This window comes from Chiloscyllium punctatum, chromosome 12 (genome assembly GCF_047496795.1).
Source record: "Chiloscyllium punctatum isolate Juve2018m chromosome 12, sChiPun1.3, whole genome shotgun sequence".
NCBI lineage: Eukaryota > Metazoa > Chordata > Chondrichthyes > Orectolobiformes > Hemiscylliidae > Chiloscyllium > Chiloscyllium punctatum.
The window spans coordinates 29,256,683-29,275,122 of NC_092750.1; the positions used below are offsets into that span (position 1 = coordinate 29,256,683).

The 18,440-nt window shown below is 40.5% G+C and overlaps 1 protein-coding gene and 1 long non-coding RNA gene across 4 annotated transcripts in view; one reads left to right on the top strand and one right to left on the bottom strand.

Moving 5' to 3' along the window:
• The window catches only part of hdac11 (histone deacetylase 11), a 122,815-nt gene that overhangs the window by 53,218 nt on the left and 51,157 nt on the right, over positions 1-18,440 (top strand). For all 3 annotated transcript variants that reach the window (XM_072582225.1, XM_072582223.1, XM_072582224.1), the window contains one exon: positions 15,516-15,558. In XM_072582225.1, coding sequence (XP_072438326.1) covers positions 15,516-15,558 — 43 coding nt within the window. The remainder of the gene's footprint in view (positions 1-15,515; positions 15,559-18,440) is intronic.
• Positions 10,546-18,440, bottom strand: part of LOC140483742 (uncharacterized) — a 40,209-nt gene continuing 32,314 nt past the window's right edge. Inside the window, exons 3-4 of the long non-coding RNA XR_011962027.1 lie at positions 17,853-18,287; positions 10,546-12,916 (exon numbers count right to left, since the gene is read on the bottom strand). This is a non-coding gene — a long non-coding RNA (uncharacterized lncRNA). The remainder of the gene's footprint in view (positions 12,917-17,852; positions 18,288-18,440) is intronic.

Genomic DNA, 18,440 nt, shown 5'->3' on the forward strand with positions numbered 1-18,440 from the left:
TCTACGATTTAATTGAACATTTTAGCAATTATAGAACATCTGTAGGAGCATATCATATGGAACAAAATGTCTTTTAAAATATAAGCGGGAAGTGCTGGGGAAACCCAGCAAGTTTGGCATCATCTCTGGAGAGAGAAACAAAGTTACTGTATCAAGTCTGATATGATTCTTCTTCAGGACTTTTGTGGAATAGTCAAGTAAGAGTTGAAAGATTCATGCTGATTCTCTCCAGAGATGTTGCCAGAGTTTCCAAGCACTTTCTGTTCTTATTTTAGATCTCCAGAATCTACATTACTTTTTGTTTCATTTGATTATTTTGCCAGTGTAACAATATAGCAAATAAAGGGTGACATGGTGATGGGACACCAGCCACCATGAAATAGTTTCAATTACTACATAGTGCAAACATCTATTGACGTTCTGTGTATATTGTATGATTCAACAATATTATTCCAATAATGCTGCTTTTGATCACTGCGCTTTAATCTTTGTAATTGGAGATGTATTTTACCTTTAAACCTCAAGAGGCTTTTAAGCTAAAAGCTTTAGTAGCAGCCCTTTTCCAAGTCTACCACTGGAGATAAAATGGATCAAGATTTTAGAAGTTTTTCTGTATATGTGAATCTGTAGGTCTCCAATTTATTTGCAGTAATATCCAAATAAAAGTTGTTAGGTGAGTTACCAGTAATTCATAACTCTGACTTTTTTGACTTTCATAAGCCATGTTAATATTGCACTGATTTGAGGACTTATAAGAAAAGAGACTTTTTGTTGGCAAAGGTTTTCATTCTTGTATTCGTCAAGGTATTTTGCAAGAATACAATTCCAAGGGAAAACCTACAATTTCACAGAATACAGTTGAACATGTGGTTAAAGAGCTGAAGTAGTGTGGAGGGCTTCAGATATATGGATCACTGGGATGTCTTCCAGGGAAGAGGACGTTGTACCTAAACTGGATGGGCACCAATATTCTGTCAGGGAGGTTTGATACTGTCACTTGAGAGGGCTACTAATGTGGCAGCGACATAGGAACCAGAGCAACAGGTCAGTAAGTATAGAGACTAAGGAAGAGCTTAAGACCAAGACGTATATATTTAAGAGGAAGAAGAGTCAGGGAGAACTTACTGAGCTCAGTGGAACTAGAAGCTTGGACTTTATTTATTTCAATACAGGAAGTATAACAGATAAGATGGATAAACCTAGAGCCCGTATTAATGCATGCAGATATGATGTTGTTGCTATCACAGAGACATGGTAGGCACCTTAATGTTCCGGAATATCAATGTTTTGGACAAGACCGAGGAGGAAGTAAAAAAGGTGGGCCAGTTGCATTACTGATTAGGGAGCATGTCACAGCTGTGTTGAGGGAGCATACCCTGAAGAGATCTTGCAGTGAGGCATTATGGGTAGAGCATAGGTATAGGAATAGGAAGAGGGCATTCACAATGCAGGGATTGTACTACAGACCTCTCAGCTGCCAGCAGAAGATAGAGCAAGAGATACGTAGTCAGATTCTTGAAGAATATGGACATAACAGGGTTGTTGTGGTGGATGATTTTAACTTGCCCCATAATGACGGGAGCTCCCTTGAATGTTGTGTATTTGGATGGGGAGCACTTTATTAGGTGTGTCCAGGAGAGTTTTTTTTTGCAAGTGTATGCAGATAGGCCAACAAGTGAGGGGGGGGGGGCATTATTGGATCTGGTATTGGGAAATGAGCTGGGCCAGATGGTCAAAGTTTTGGTGAGGGTGGGGGAGCATTTTGGGAATAATGATCATAATTCCCTATTAACGAGTTTTGAGAAGATTTGTAGCTCAGGTCGGGGTTCTGGATGTATGTTTGCTCACTGAAAATGAACCTTCCAGCTTAGCAAGCAAACCTACATCCATAATTCCCTACATTTTTGGATACTTACAGATAAGGACAAGAGTGGATCTTGGATGAAGGTGTTAAATAGGGGGAAGGCCAACAATAACTGAATCAGGCAAGACTTAGAGAATGTGGATTGGGAGCAACAGAGGCTAAATCCACATCTGACATGTGGGAGTCTTTCAAACATCATGATTAGAGTGCAGGACTAGCATGTTCCTGTGAAAATGAAGGACAGGCATAAGAATTGTAATGAGGTCAGTCAGGTAGACATCATAGTTCCCTGATTGGACTAGCTTAACAGCCTCAATCAGGGAGCCCTGGCTGACAGACAGAAACAGGAGTGTCAGTGGCTCTGTGCACTCTGAGAGCTGGCTCTGAGGAGGCCAGATCAGTGTCAAAGTCTTTCCACGTGTAAGTAAAGGGTAATTTTGTGATAGAAACCAACCTCTCCTGAATTATTTCAACAGGAATGGCAGGATTCAGGAATCTTGGATGATGGGAAATGATCAACTTAGTCAAAAAAAGGAAGCATATCTAAGATCTAGGTACTTAAAACAGACTGAGTCATTTGAAGAATATAGAGAAAGTAGGAAGGAGCTCAAATGGGGAGTTAGGGCTAAAAGGGGCTATGAAATGTCCTTGGCCAGAAGAATCCCAAGGCATTATTAGAAGCAAGAGGGTAATTGGGGAAAGAGTAGGTCCACTCAAGGAGGTTATGTGTGAAGCCAGAGGAAATGTGTAAAATCATTAATGAGCACTTTACATTGGTATTCATCAAAGTCACAATTGCAACATTTGAGAGGAATTTGGATGGGTATATGAATAGGAAGGATTTGGAGGGATATGGGCCGGGTGCTGGCAGGTGGGACTTGATTGGGTTGGGATATCTGGTTGGCATGGACAAGTTGGACGGAAGGGTCTGTTTCCATGCTGTACATCTCTATGACTCTATGATAGGGATGTGAGAGATGTTGAGGTTAAAGAAAGGTTTATGAATACTCTTTGGCAGGTCAACATTAAGAAGGTGGAATTGTTTGGTGTCTTGAAATGTATTAAGGTTGACAAGTCCCCAGGGCCAGAGGGGATCTATCCCAGTTTACTGTGGGAGGTGAGGGAGGAAATAACTGGAGACTTAACAGATATCCCTACATCCTCTTTGGTCTCCGGGGAATAGAGAATGATTAGTATTGTTCCTTTGTTTAAGAAGGGAAACCGAAATTATCCAGGTAATTACAGGCCGAAGACGGTAGTGGTGTCTGGAATGCAGTGCCAGTGGAGGTGTTGGAAGTAGGTTTGTTATCAAGATACACCTTAATTGGGAGGCAAACAGAGGGATAGAAACTGCTTATGGGAAATAATAGTGGGTCTAAATCAGGATTGGGCATTGGTGCAGGCTTGGTAGTTTTTCCTGTACTATATTGTACTGTGTTCACTGCATGAGAGGAGCGTGGTGATTAGTTGGCAAGTAGACTCTGATTGATAAAGGTGTTGTCATGGAGACCAGCTAATTGGCAACCTTTTGAAACTTGAAACCAGGCAGGTTGACTCTGATTGGTCAGGGCATTGCCCTAAGAAATGAACCAGTGAATAGTTGTCACCAATTTTGTTGAGTTGGAACAGGTGCCGTGAGTATACGTGTTCTTTCTAACGGCAAAGAAGAGGGCTCTGTGTATTAATGTATGTAGCTTTCAACACATACAAGAGTGCCACGCTGTGTCTGAAATCTGATATGATTCTCCAAGCTTTGTGATGTTTGAGCTACAGATCTGGCATCAAGCACACTGAAATTCATACATCACATTATTTACTTGTCCGATTGACAGAATGGCTGTTACGTTTGACCACCCTTCATATCTGTACTGCATAGTAGCAGTGGGAAGCAGTTAAGTTTCGCCTGTTGTTTCCAAAGGCTGGCAGATCATGTCAAGCATTAGTACTTTCAGCTGTTTGCAATTAGTAAGGTACTGACCATACCCAACCAGTCCATGTTTGCAACACTGTTTTATATTTAGATTTAATTCTGTAATTAAGTAACATATTCTGAATAATTTTAATTGCATGAGGAATTTCATTGACAGCTAATTTAGAATTGTCACTTGCCTGTATTATAAGCTATATATACACGGCACCCTGATCTCCGCAGACTGAAGACACGCATGCACTACATCGGTTTCAACTCAACGAAACAGGTGACAGCCACTTACTGGTTCATTTCTCAGGGCAATTTCCACACCAATCTTAGTCAAATGTTGACAAGGTTTGATTGTTTAATTGTTTGATCAGCACCAATGGTGATACCTCGACCACTTGTCTGTCAAGCAGCACTCTCATGCAGTACACATGATTTATTTTTCCCCTTGAATTTGCAAGATTGTGAATTGTTCTGATGAGTAAAAGGTGCCGAGCTTTGAAAACAATGCCTTTTCACAGCAATTCAAATCTGTGCCACCAAGCAACCACTTGCACTAATTGTTAAAAGGCACAGAAGATATTTAGTTTCAGCCTCATCCTGGGTTGTCTAATTAGACACTGGAGCAGTCTAAATATTGCTGAACCTGTTGAACCAGAATTTTCTTTGCTTCTCAAGGTCACATTACACTCAGTTAAAGGAGTGGCACAGAATTTGAGCAAGGTAAAAACAATAACTGCAGATGCCGGAAACCAAATTCTGGATTAGTGGTGCTGGAAGAGCACAGCAGTTCAGGCAGCATCAAACGAGCAGTGAAATCGATGTTTCGGGCAAAAGCCCTTCATTAGGACAAAAGGCAGTGAGCCTGAAGTGTGGAGAGATAAGCTAGAGGAGGGTGGGGGTGGAGGAAGATGAGGCGTTCTTCCTCCAGGCGTCTGGTGGTGAGGGAGCTCAATGTGGACTTTAACAGCTTCCTCATTTCCCCTTCCCCCACCTCATCCTAGTTTCAAACTTCCAGCTCAGCACTGTCCCCTTGACTTGTCCAGACTTATCCGACTTGCCTAGCTCCTTTTCCACCTATCCACTCCACCGTCCCCTCCTTGACCTATCACCTTCATCTCCTCCCCCACTCACCCATCGAACTCTATGCTAATCTCTCCCCACCCTCACCCTCCTCTAGCTTATCTCTCCACGCTTCAGGCTCACTGCCTTTATTCCCGATGAAGGGCTTTTGCCCGAAACATCGATTTCACTGCTTGTTGGATGCTGCCTGAACTGCTGTGCTCTTCCAGCACCACTAATCCAGAACAGAATTTGAGCAGGCAAGGTGTACACTATTATTGTTTTCATATCAGAGCGATAACTTCAGTACTTCAAATAATAAATTTCAATTGCATTTAAAATGGAAAATAGCTGTATGTTTTGACAGTACTGGTCCTGGGCAGAGTAGAAGTGAGGTGTTAGGATACCTTTATCCTCAATTATGCCTAGAGATTGGATATGAAATGAGTTAATCTGGGAGTCTGTAGTATCACCTTTGGATGGATGAAGTCACTTGGAAGCAGACCTTACATTGGCAAGGAAACCTCTTGCTTATTGCCGCCTAATTGCCTGTCTTCACTGATATGTCAGCACTCCTCCATGTTCATTATTACTTGGATGAAACACTGACAGTACTAAGAGAATGAGCCCAAAATGGGGAACTTCAATATTTATCACCGAAAGTGGCTTTGTTTGTTCACCAGTCCTGAATGACTTAACAATTCTCTAGGCAGATGGCATTTGCTGAAAGAAACAATAAGAAGGAAGAACTTTCCCTTGACAGTTTATCTGTTATCTATAAATCTGTCTATGACTTTTGGATACCCTCAATTGTGTAGTCCTATCATGCTAACTGGGATAGATTCAGAATAGATTTCACAGTTTAATATTGGGCATTCATAAATTACTGTTGATTATCAGAATTGTATTCAATCACAATTTGCATTTGCTTTCTTTAATTCGATGCAGAGTGAAATTGCTGACAAGACCAGTATTTGTTGCTCATCTCTAATTGGTGTTAGATTTGATTTATTGTCACATCTACCTGAGTACAGTTAAAAGCTTTGTTTGCGAGCAGTACAGACAGATCATAATAAGCAAAGAAATACAGATCATAGGGTGAAAAAAACTAGGACAGAGTGAGGCATACAGGTTTCACTGAATAGGATGTGTGCAAGGTAAGACCAACATTTACAAGATCAACATTATTTGAAGTTAGATAATCCATTCAGCAGTCTAACAACAGCAGGGAAGAAGCTGTTCTTCAACCTGCAGGTGCATGTGTGTTCAAGCCTCTGTATCTTCTGCCTGACGGAAGAGGTTGTAGGAGAGCATTACCTCAGAGTGAGTTGGGTCGGTGATGATGGCAACCTTTCCGTAACAAAGAGAGGGGTAAATGGAGTTCATGGATGGAAGGTTGGTTTCTGTGATGGTCTGGGCTGTGCACACAACCTTCTGTAGTTTCTTACAGCCCTGGATAGAACAGTTGCTGTACTAGGCCATCATGCACCCAAACAGTCTGCTTTTTATGGTGCCTCTGTAAACGTTGCTAAGAGTACCTATGGACATACCAAATTTCCTGATCTGCCAGAGGAAGAGGAGGTGTTGTTGTGCCTTCTTGACTGTTGCATCTATTTTGAGAAGGTTGTGGTGAGCCCCTGTAGTCCATGTGGTGTACAGAGACATACACACAACTATTAAGAAACAAGTTCCCAGAGTTTGACCCTGTGACAGTGAAGAAATGACAACATAGTTCCAAGTTAAGATGGTTGTGGCTTGGAGAGGAACCTACAGGTAGTGTTGTTTTCATATATCTGTTGACCTTGTCCTTCTAGATCTTGAGGTCACCAGGTTTGGAAGGCATTGTCAAAAGAGCCTTTGTGAGTTGCTGCAGTGTGCCTGATATATGCTTCTCCTTGGTGGACAGAATGCTAATCAAGCTGGTTGCTTTGACAAAATGTTGTTGAGCTGCTTCATTGCTGTTTAGAGCTATATTCATCCAAGTAAGTGGGGAATATTCTATCACTCTGCTAACATGTGCCTCATCGGGGTTGGTCAAGGTTGACAAAGGCAAGAAATTAGTTATTTACTATAGTGACCTGTTCTTGTCGCTAAACTATTTATAATTGTGATCCAGTTAAGTTTCTGTTCAATAGTAGCCCCTAGCATATTAACAGTATGGGATTCAATTACGTTAGCACTATTGAATATTAAACTCAACACCATCCCACCCAAAGCTGCTCACTTGATTTGTGTGATTAGCCATGTGCTTTGGGAAAAGTAAGTATATTTCTTTTGTCCAATGTACCCCTAATGCTGATGTGAAGTCAAGAGTGTTCTGAAAGAAGAGTAATTGGCTTCCTGTTAATGTAATTAAATTCAAATAAATGTCAATTTGACATGAATTTATAAAGAGAAGCTAAGAAGCAAATGGTAAAGAAGAAGCTAATTACATTAGGGTTGGGTCATTCTGTGTTTTCTGTTAAGCAGTTTACCATATTCATGAAATGAGTACATGAGCAATGTTCTCTCCAAGTGCAACAGTTTTCTGTTGGTTCATCTTCAAGCAGATCCTGGTCTGAAAGCAGTTATGAAAATAATGGTGACTGTGTGTTATATCGTTGAAAAATACAGAGAACTAAAGAAAGGAACAACAAGAGATTACAGATAGGACAAGACCCGTTGCTGCTGTTTGTGTTACTGGAGCCTAACGGGCTGACAGAGGTCAGAGAAGAGCCTCTGTGTAGATTCTGTGGCATCAGAACTATTGTGAATCAAGTGAGAGTACATTTCTAGATGTGTGTCTTGCCAGAGGTAACTTTTTTATTCCCAGTGAGTTGTGCAGGTAGAGCTGATGGTAACTGAAGGGCCAAAACAATTGAATGGGAAGTGAGAAATCCTACACAGTAGAGGCAGAGTTGAAAAGGCTGTATGATTGCAACTAACGGCACGTTTGTGTGTGATGTAATGTGAGTGTTTGTAACTACATGAGTTGTAACTTTCTTCTATTGACTGAATAAAAATGATATTTATCTCTTTTAGGCTAAATCTTCCCAGGTGAGGCAATCACTGTTGGATTGTCACTCAGCCCCTACTTTATTGACCAACAAGAAAACTCTACATTTTTGGCAGGAACTTCTGAATCTAGCCTCTTCCAAAATGTGGAGTGGTTTTTGTCAGAGATCATTTTTTTATCATGCTGGATTGATTTGTTTTTAGGGTAGGGTGGGCAGAGACCAGTCAGATCCTAATTTTATGTACTCGCTGTGGTTTTCGGATACGTTTTCATTCACAAACGGCAGAACTTTTGGGCAGTTTTTAAAAAGCTTTCTAGAGTGTGAGTGAATTTTCATGCGTGGGTTTGGTGAGTGATGTGGTCAAGTAGGGAGCAGTCAGTAGGTCAGATGGGTGATCCAGAGTGGTTCAGAGAGTTGGCAAGGTGAGAGGGGAGTGGTTGGTTGCATACATACATGTTCTGGGTGATTATCCAAATAAGTAGGTCATATGACTTTCAAGTCTCAGACTTTAGCTCTGAGCCACTCAAGGGTTTGGTATTTGCTCATTGGAGATTTAAACTTCCCAGGTATCTCCTGGACAATCATTGTGTAGTACATCTGATCTCTGATTATCTGAACGCTATCTGGGCCTTTGTTTGAAGTATCCTTCAACTGTTAGTTAATGTTTAAGTTATGTTGATTTAAGTTTGATTTGTTAAAGAAAAATGTAGTAATGAAAGCCTTCGCCAATAGTTTTCCTTCCATTTGCATTGTGAGAAAACTTTATATAAAGAAAGGCTATCAGTCTCTCCAGGAATTGGCACCCCATCCACCAACTTAAAGATTCATTCCCTCCACAAAGTGGCTGCAGTCTATACTATCCAGAAGAAGCACTGTAGAAACTTGTCAAATGTCCTTTGGCAGCAGCCTCCAAACCCTAAATCTGCAAGTGACGAGGATTGACTTTACATATTCCCTTTGTATGCAGTTATCCTTGACTCCCTAGATTTTGCTGAAGAGAAGATTGTTTTTTTCATTGGGAGTTGTTGTGGTTTTGCACATGAAATCTGTTTGTTGCGGTTCATAGGGATTTCTTTTAAAAAGGATTCTTTAGGGTAAATACTGTAGTTTCTTTGTTTGGTGTAGAAAGAACTGTCGAGTTTGTCCAGCCTAAGTCTGACTCAGCTTCCAAATTATTGGCTGATTCATTGATGATCATAAACATGATTCAAAGCTGCCTTTGTAAACTTGTCATATTGTAATTATACATTCTACTCAGTGACTGGCTTGTGTGACACCAGTGATCCTGAGTAGGATGGAAGTGATTGGGTAGTTAGGCCTTAAGTCTACACTTGACAATGAAGCTGCAGCACCTTCACTGATGCAAGAATGTAACTTAAAATGTGGTAAATGTATACCATTTCAACGCAGACATACGAGTTCATATAGGAAAAGTTAAAAGGAAATACCAAATGCAGAGTGTTTAATATTCCAAACACATTGGTGCTCTGCATTAATTTACAAGGTTGTAATTTCTTTGAGCTTTCAAGTGATGAAAAGGAAGGTGAAGCTTGTCATATCAACTATAAGTTTGAGAGATAAAGAAAATAACTCCTACATACCTGTCATATTTTCTAATATATACTTGAAGATCTACTGTGTACATGCTGGTTTGGAGGATAAGACCTGTCAGGAATTTGTAAGTGATGCCCTGTTGGAATTGCTGACAGTCATATTGTCTGCTTGGACTATGTGCTGCAGGACTGTATAATGTTTTCAGCCACAGTTGTATTGTGTCATTGAATATTGCTAGCATCCTATTTAATATCCAGATGATAAAATAAACCATGAATCGTGTCATGCAAGTAAAGTAATACGTGGAAAGGTGAGATTGCAATGCAGCTGAGCTGCATAGAACAGGACAGCACAAGAGCAGTTTCTTGGCCAATCAATCTGTCTTGGCATTTGTGCTCCACTTGAAACCATGACTGTCTTTCCTCATCTAACTTTCTATCAGTCTGACCCTCTGTTCCTTTCCCTCTCATTTTCACTTTTTAGTAAACCCTTTTGCTTTACTGTGTTTCTGTGAACCAATTTGGGAATTTTTTTTCTCCCTTTTCAAAGGTGCTGTGTAAATGTGAGTTATTTTTGTTGATTTCATGTCTGTCAATCTTTTCCAAAAGTTTTTGTCATGCCACTTGGCAACTTTTTTACCTTCAGCCCATCAGTATCATTTGTCAAGCTCCGGCATTTCAATACTATGCTAGTCTGGTTTGCTATTTCATACCCCATCACTCACCAAACTGGTTACAGCCTCTACTACACTATTATATTGCAATTTGTCTTTCCTAGCTTTCTATGCATATTATTTATTTCTGTTATCTACAGCTATGTTGTTTGTTCTCTTCCCTTTCAAATTAATTAAAATTAACCCCCTCCCAAACCCCACCATCTGCACTTTCTCCTGCATTAAACAAATTAGTTAATTGTGTTTGTTCAAATTGGGTATGGAAAGAATAGCAGTATGTTAAGGATTAATCTATTAGGCCTGAATAAAATGTTAAACTTATCGTTTTAAAATTAGTTGGAGGTGATCGATATAGAAATTTAGAGTAAGGAGCTGAAGCTATGCAGGATAATGATGACATAAGAAATGGTTAGCAAGCATCTAATTTTTTATTTGGTAATTATCCAGAACCTTTATTAAAAACTGAATATATGCCTTGCAAGAAATAAGGAAATACTGGGGGCTGCTTTGAGGCAAGCATTAGTGCCTCATTTCGTCAGGAGTCAGATTTTGCCAGATCCAGATATCAAAGTGAAATGAGAGGTGTGCCTGGAACGTTCACAATCAGAGAAGCAATTGCTAACTGTGCTGAGCAGATTCTTGAACCACCTCTTCTTGAGCTGCTGATCAGAATTAGCATTTAATTTTGACTGAAATGCTTACGTTCTGTGTCCAGTTACAAATTGACATTGCTTTTCCCTGATGTTGTGGGTTTGGTACATTCAAATGCAAGATTATGCCACCCAGAAAGCGTAAGTCACATTGTCATACTTCAGAAAGTCACTGACTGCTTGGCAAAAAAAAAGACATCTTGGACTGGACTGAGCAAGGCAGCAACTTGTTGTAAGACCTTTCCACATCAGTTTTCATATGTTTGTAAAGTAGATCTGTTTTGGTAAAATCTGACTTCATTTCTTGCAACATTTGCACAAACTGTTGATGATTTAGAGTGCTAGCCGAATAAAGCTGACTATTTTGACAACTGCATGTTAAATATTGAAGCTTCTCTTCCTGGCCGTTAAATCACAGAAATAATTTTGGTGTGCAATTCAGAGAGCAAAGCCAACCATCACCATGAAAAGTGTTTACAGTCAAATGCTGCTTAAGCAGATTCTTGCCAATCATTGGCCAATCATTACAGATGCACCAACCCTTCAGATTTTGAAGCTAAATTTGAACCTCCATTTGCCATGTGGCTGATTCACTGCATGTGACATGGCGAATGCTGGAGGAACCTGGGAAGAGGTAGATTTATCTGAGCACTATATCTCCAAAGACATGGATAGGACCAGAGCTGGAAAAAGTGCAGTGATCTGACCTGGCAGTCAAGTCAACCAAGTCTGAGCAAAAGGTAATGGGAACCCATGCTGAATCAATGCGTATCTTTCCTTCGAGTTGCTGCCTCCTATCAAAGTATGCTTCAGTTCTGTTTCCTGTTATTTTAAAAGGAAAGACTTGTTTAAAAATTTGGGCTTGTGTCTCAAAAGCAGGTGACAACTAATAGTTGTTCTTTCAGAACAGGCTCAGTCCAGATGTTTTTAACTGCCCTGGTCTGTATCCAGAAGCCAGTGTGGTGACCATCTGTGTTCACCTGGAAAGGTAGAATTTTAAAATGGGCAATAATTGAATGAGGCAGAAGCATGTCCCAATTTAGGATTGGTTGCGGTGCCCGCCAAATTCCCTGATGAAGCAGGGCAAGTAGTAAAGCCTCCAAAAACAAACTTGTTGTTTGATGTGTGTACTGCTGTCAATTAACTGTGTATCTTCGATATTGCCTTTATTGTCTCGGTGTGGCAAATTGGCACATAATGTACATGAATGTATTGCGCCTTTCAAATTAGTTGACTATGTGAAGAGGGAGCCAAAACCCACAGTGCCTTGACTGTGACATATTCTGCTATTGGTGGCTTGAATGCAGCATAGTGAGCCATTTCCTTGTTTCCCAAGGCTACATCTAAGGATGGACAGCTGCATCATTCTAATCCTTTTGCCACCTTCTTACAGAGCTGTAAAAGTTTAGAACATCAATGAGAGGGAGTGACAGGAGAATAACCATGAGGAGGTGGAGTAGCCTAGGGAAGAAGGCTTTAACCATGCCCATGCTGCACTGTACAGGTGCAGAAGAGGAGACCAGGTGCTCCCTTGCTCAGGTGAGAGTGCAGCCTCCTCATTTACACTGTGCCACTCCCACTTAACAGAACTAGTATTGACCTCAGTAACCACTTAGCTTTGACAAGTCAAGGGGCCAACGAGTTTCAGGAGAGGCGTTGGAATGAAAATTGCGACAGAAGAGTCAGCAGTGGTCAAGAACTGAAGAGGACTTCAAGAATCTGCAGATGAGAAAAAGGAAGCATGAGATTGTAATAAGACATAACTGACTTTGAGATTGATCACCTGTCCTTTGCACTTTTTGACTGTTTTTGTTCACTGGTGGTTTCCAGGGATGATTGTACAGAAAGGGTGCCTTTTATCAGAAGGCTGTTTTCAGGACTTTTGGAATTTGGTTGAAATCTCAACAGTCAAGCTGAAGATGGTAGCTCTTCCCCTGAAGTCTGTGATATTCTTGGACTAGGGTGCTTTGTAAAGACAACCTCTTCTTCCTGTTTCTTCTCACTGAGATTCCTTATTGTTGAACTCTATCACATTGAAATGGGGTTTTACTCCTTTCTGTAGTTCTTGCATCAAGGTCTCTGGTCTTGACCTTTAATTTCATAGCCGGGCAACATCACAAGGTTCTATGAAGCTGAACTAGAGGTACTGGAAACTTGAAACAAAAGCAGAGTTCTGGGTAAACTCAGGTCTGATAGCATCTGTGGAGAGAAAAACAACATTACTGTTTTGAGTCCAGTGTCTCTCTGATAAGGGTTGCCACTCCAAGTAGAAAATAATTCTCTCCTTCAGAATTTTCTTCCCATAGTTTTCCTGCCATTGATGTGGGACTCAGTGGTCTGTGGTTCCCTGGCTAATTTCTACCACCCTTCTTGGAAAAATGGAACCATATTGGCTGTCTCCCAATCCTTTGGCACCTCCTCTGTGGCCAGAGAAGAAATAAAAAACTTAGGGTCAGAGTACCTGTAGTTTCTTCCCTTCCCACAGTGAACTGGAATACCACTCATTCAGATCTGGGAATTTGTCAATTTTTAATGTTTGCCTAAGTTTCAATACCTCCTGATTCCTGATATCAATCTGTTGTAGGATCTCCGAGTCCCTCTCCCTGAATTCTGTGCATACATCCTTACTCTTTCAACATGTTACCAATATTCTCCAGCTCCACGTACAGATTTCCACCTTGTTCTGAATGGGTCCTACCCTTTCCCTGGTTATCCTCTTCCTCTTAATATACTTGTAGAATTTTAGGATTCTCCATAATGTTGCCTATTTTTAGAACATAGAACATTACAGCGCATTGCAGGCTCTTCAGCCCTCAATGTGCGCCAACCTATGAAACCAATTTGAAGCCCATCTAACCTGAATTATTCCATTTTCATCCATATGTTTATCCAATGACCATTTAAATGCCCTTAAATTTAGCGAGTCGTCTACTGTTGCAGGCAGGGCATTCCATGCCCCACCACTGTCTGAGTAAAGAAACAACCTCTGACATCTGTCCTACATCTATTGCATGCCACTTTGCTCTCTGAATTGCTTTCTTAAGTAACCTCCTGCACTTTATATACTCTACCACTAAGGCCTCTGATTTGTTCCCTTTGCTAAAAGTCTGTTTTCCTTCTTATCCAGTTGTGACTTTTACTGGACATCCATGGGTTTTCTGGGCTTGTTGCACCTACATTTCACCCTGAAAGGAACACTGTGGATCTCTAATCTTTTTGAATACCCCTTAACTGTTCTGCTGTAGATTTTCCCACAAGTAGCTGAGTCTTTGTCAGAAGGCATCCTGATGGGAGAAAGTGAGGACTGCAGATATGGGAGATCAGAGCTGAGAGTGTGGCACTGGGTAAAGCACAGGTCAGGCAGCATCTGAGAAGCAGGAGAATCGACTTTTCGGGCATAAGCCCATTCCTGATGAAGGGCTTATGCCTGAAACGTCGATTCTCCTGCTCCTCAGATGCTACCTGACCACCTGTGCTTTTCCAGCACCAAACTCTCGACAGAGTCCTGATGGGGTCTGCATCAGACAAACAAAGGATTTTCTCAAACCAGATGTAAGCCATAGGCTTAATTCCATGTAAACATTGTGACTTCCTTGTTCAGCTTTAATTTCCCTTCATGTTTGTAATGACCTGATGCCAGTGGTATGAAGAATTTCTGCTTTGTGATCTTTGAGCTGCACATGTGTTCAATTATCATGTTATACTTCAGTTTGGAAATTGCCATCCAAGGCGTCCTGAACGTGATCCTTATTGAATCTTGGGTTTTTGTTATTACAAATGATGGTTAAACAAAAGCAATACTGGCAAATTTGAAGTTAGGTTATTAATTTATACAAAGTAAAATGGGTTGGAGGGATTGGTGTGTGATCTAACATTTTAGATTGATATAGATTTGGAAAAAAAAATGTACATTCTGTGAATTCCTGTCAAGCAGTAACAGTTGGGTAATGTGTTCAGATCAGCTGAATTCTCATGGGTAGTGTTCAAGCTCATGAAACATTATTCACCATACTGCAGAATGTAATATAAAGTTCCAGTTAATTTTGCATTATTTCAAAGTAATTTATATTTTTAGGAAAGACTAGTTTTTGATCTAAGTGTTCACTGATGTTTGTTATGTCATGTTAGGCACTGGCCTATCACAATTAATTGGTCAAATGAAACTGACACTTGGGGGCCCGATGCTATGGCCTGTTCTCCAGGAAGGGGATGCTCATCCTCTGGACCACTCCTTCCACTAGGACCTCCAGGTCCCTATCAGAGAATCCCAGCATCACCTACCCCTTCTTCGATATCTTCTGACTGACTGCCCATCACTGAGCCCATCACCTGACTGCCAAGTATCCCTGAAATACAACTGCTGACAGGGAACATTCAGTGAATGGTGAGTTGTTCCAGGAACGGCACATGATAAGTTGGAACTAGAGTTTGATGAATGCAGGTAGGAATGGGTTAGGTAGTTACCGAGGCAAGTTATGTAAATTATAAGATCGTGTCTGGCCTTGCAGAGACAAACCTTCCAAAAAAAACTTGACAGAACTGACACTTGGTCAAAAAAAAACTTGAGATTCTACACTCTAGTTCAATGATAGACTCTAATTTCTTCCTGAGAAGTATTCTTTTGAATGCATGTCTGAAATCATTTACTTGAAATTATGTTGCTTTTAGTGTTAATAGATAGCAGTCTATTTTGAGAGTATACATTATATCAATCATTCTGTAAATTATATTGTTTCTATAAACTTGTATTTCAGTTTTGAATCATTTGACTTATGCAAGTTTTGTTTCTAATGCTTAGGCTGGAAAACTTGCTATTGACAGAGGATGGGCAATCAATGTTGGTAGGTAGCAGAAACTACTTTTCCATAAAGATTTGTGGGCCATGTACAGATAACTACTGCTAATGTGACAGTGGAATATTTTTATAGTCAATCAATCGGCTAGCTGAAGATGCAGGTAAAGTGTTTGAGATTTATAGCCATAGTAGAGCCATTAATATTAGGATACACTTTGCTTTTTCATTGCAAATTATTTTCAATAAACTTTACTACTGTTTGTAAGTCAGTTTGCTAAGTTTTACAAGCAGTCTTCTTCACCAGCTTCACTGTAAAATCTGTAAGGGCTCGCCTCTAAATTTAATGGTAATTAATTTGGATCTCAATTTTAGACCGATTTGAGATAGCCAACCTGAAGGATTACTAGTCCTGAATTGTTATAACACCCATTTCAGGTACACACACATTGTCACATATTTTACAGAATTTAGGAAGTTAATCATAACAAGTACAAAAGAAGTAATACTTAATAAAGGAGTGATGTTTTGGTAAATCTACTCCAGAATCCCAGTTTGCAATACTGGTTTCTTGTTCTATTTTGTTGCCTTAATCTTTCCTTTCCTTAGTCCTTTTTGTGCACCAAACAATTCATTGTCAATCTCATATTGGCTAAGTAGTGTTTTCTTGGGTTGGTTGATTGGTTTCTTTCAAAGTAAATATAAAACCATAGAAAATAGGAATAGGAGTAAGCCTTTCTGCCATTCAAGTCTGCTCCATTATTAGATTTGATCATGGCTGGCCACCCAACTACTTAGTTGCTGTTTTCACTCTATATCCTTTGATCCCATTTAGCCCAAAGAACTATATCTGATGCTTCTTGTAAACATTCAATGTTTTGGCCTTTAAATGTTTTCTGTGACAACAAACTCCACAGGCTCAGCACTCTGTGTGAAGACATTTCTCCTTTATCTCATTTGAAAATGGCCTACTTGATTGGTCCTTAACTGTGACCTCTGGTTCTGGATTCCTCAGTCATCAGGAACATCCTCCTGCATTTATGCTGTCTGCTCCTGTTAGAATTTTATAGGTTTTTGAGATTCCCCTCCTGCCAGTTCTTCTAAATTCTAGTCCTAACAAATTCAGTCTTTCTTCTATGTCAGTCCTGCCATCTCAGGAATCAGTTTGGTAAACCTTCACTACACTCTCTTCATAGCCAGAAAATTCTTCCTCCAATAAGGAGACCAAAACTGTACAACATTCTGCAGTTGTGGTCTCACCAAGCCCCTGTATATTTTTACCAAGACATCTCTGCTGCTGTATTTTAAATCCTTTTTTTGTGAAGGCCAAAAACCCACTTGCATTTTTCAATGCCTGCCTCACCTGCATGGATATTTTCAACAACTGGTGTACAAATCATCCAGGTTTCATTGCACCTCCCCCTTTTCCAATGTGTTCCCATTCAGATAATCTGCCTTCTTGTTTTTGCTACTAAACTGGATAACCTTACATTTAGCCACGTTGTAGTCTTTCTGCAATGCTTTTGCGCACTCACTCAACTTGTCCAGATCTCACTGAGACATCCCTGCATCCTCCTCTCAATTCAATCTGCTAGCCAGAGTTTCTGTCATCTGCAAACTTGGCAATATTGTATTTAACTCACTCATCCAAATCATTAATATATATTCTGAATAGTTGGGGTCCAAGCACTGATCACTGTGTTACCCTATGAGACTCTAGGTGTTTGTCAGAAAAAGGCCGTTTATTCCTACTCTGTTTCCTACCTGCCTACCACTTCTCTGTCCATGTCAGTACACTACCCCCATCCCATGAGTTTTAATTTTACATGTAATTTTCTTATGAGGTACATTGTTGAAATCTTTCTGAAAATTGAAGGAAACAACATCTATATGCTCCCTCTTATCAACTCTCCTATTTGCATCCTCTCAAATTTCCAGTGGACTTGTCAATCATAATTTCCCTTTTATAAGTCCATGTTGACTGTCTGATCCTCTCACCATATTATCAAGTGCTTTTCTATCAATTTTTTTATAATGGACTCTAGCATCTTCCCCCTACTGAAGTCAGGCTAACTGGTCAAGAGTCATAGAAATGTACAGCGTAGAAACAGAGCCTTTTGTCCAATTCATCCAGATATCCCAAATTAATATAGTCGCATTTATCAGCATTTGGCCCATATCTGCCTAAACCCTTCCTGTTCATATACCCATCCAGGTGCATTTTAAATGTTGTAATTGTTCCAGTCTCCACCACCTCCTCCAGAAGTAATTCCATGCATGCACCACACTTTTTTTGTGTGAAAATGTTGCTCCTTAGGTCCCTTTTAAAATTTTTCCCCTCACCTTAAACCGTGTCTTCTACTTTTGGATTCTGTCATCACAGGGAAAAGATCTTGGCTCAGTGGTTATCACTCCTGCCTCACAGCATGAGGTTCCCAGATTTGATTCCAGCCTCGGGCGAGTGTCTGTGTGGAGTTTGCACATTCTCCCCGTGTCTGCGTGGGTTTCCTCCCACAGTCCAAAGATGTGCAGGTCAGGTGAATTGGCTATGCTAAATTGCCATAGTTTTAGGTGCATTTAGTCAGGGCGAAGTGGGTCTGGGTGGGTTACTCTTCGGAGGGTCAGTGTAGACTTGTTGAGCCAAAGGGGTAAAAACAATGACTGCAGATGCTGGAAACTAGATTCTGGATTAGTGGTGCTGGAAGAGCACAGCAGTCAGGCAGCATCCAAGTAGCTTCGAAATCAACGTTCTTGTTGGGCCAAAGGGCCTGTTTCCAACTGTAGGGAATATAATCAAAGATCTCATCTTTATCATATCCATGCCCCTCATGATTTTATAAACCTCTATAAGGTCACCCCTCAGCCTCCGACACTCTAGGGAAAACAGCCCAGGCCTATTCAGCCTCTCCCTGTAGCTCAAACATTCCAACC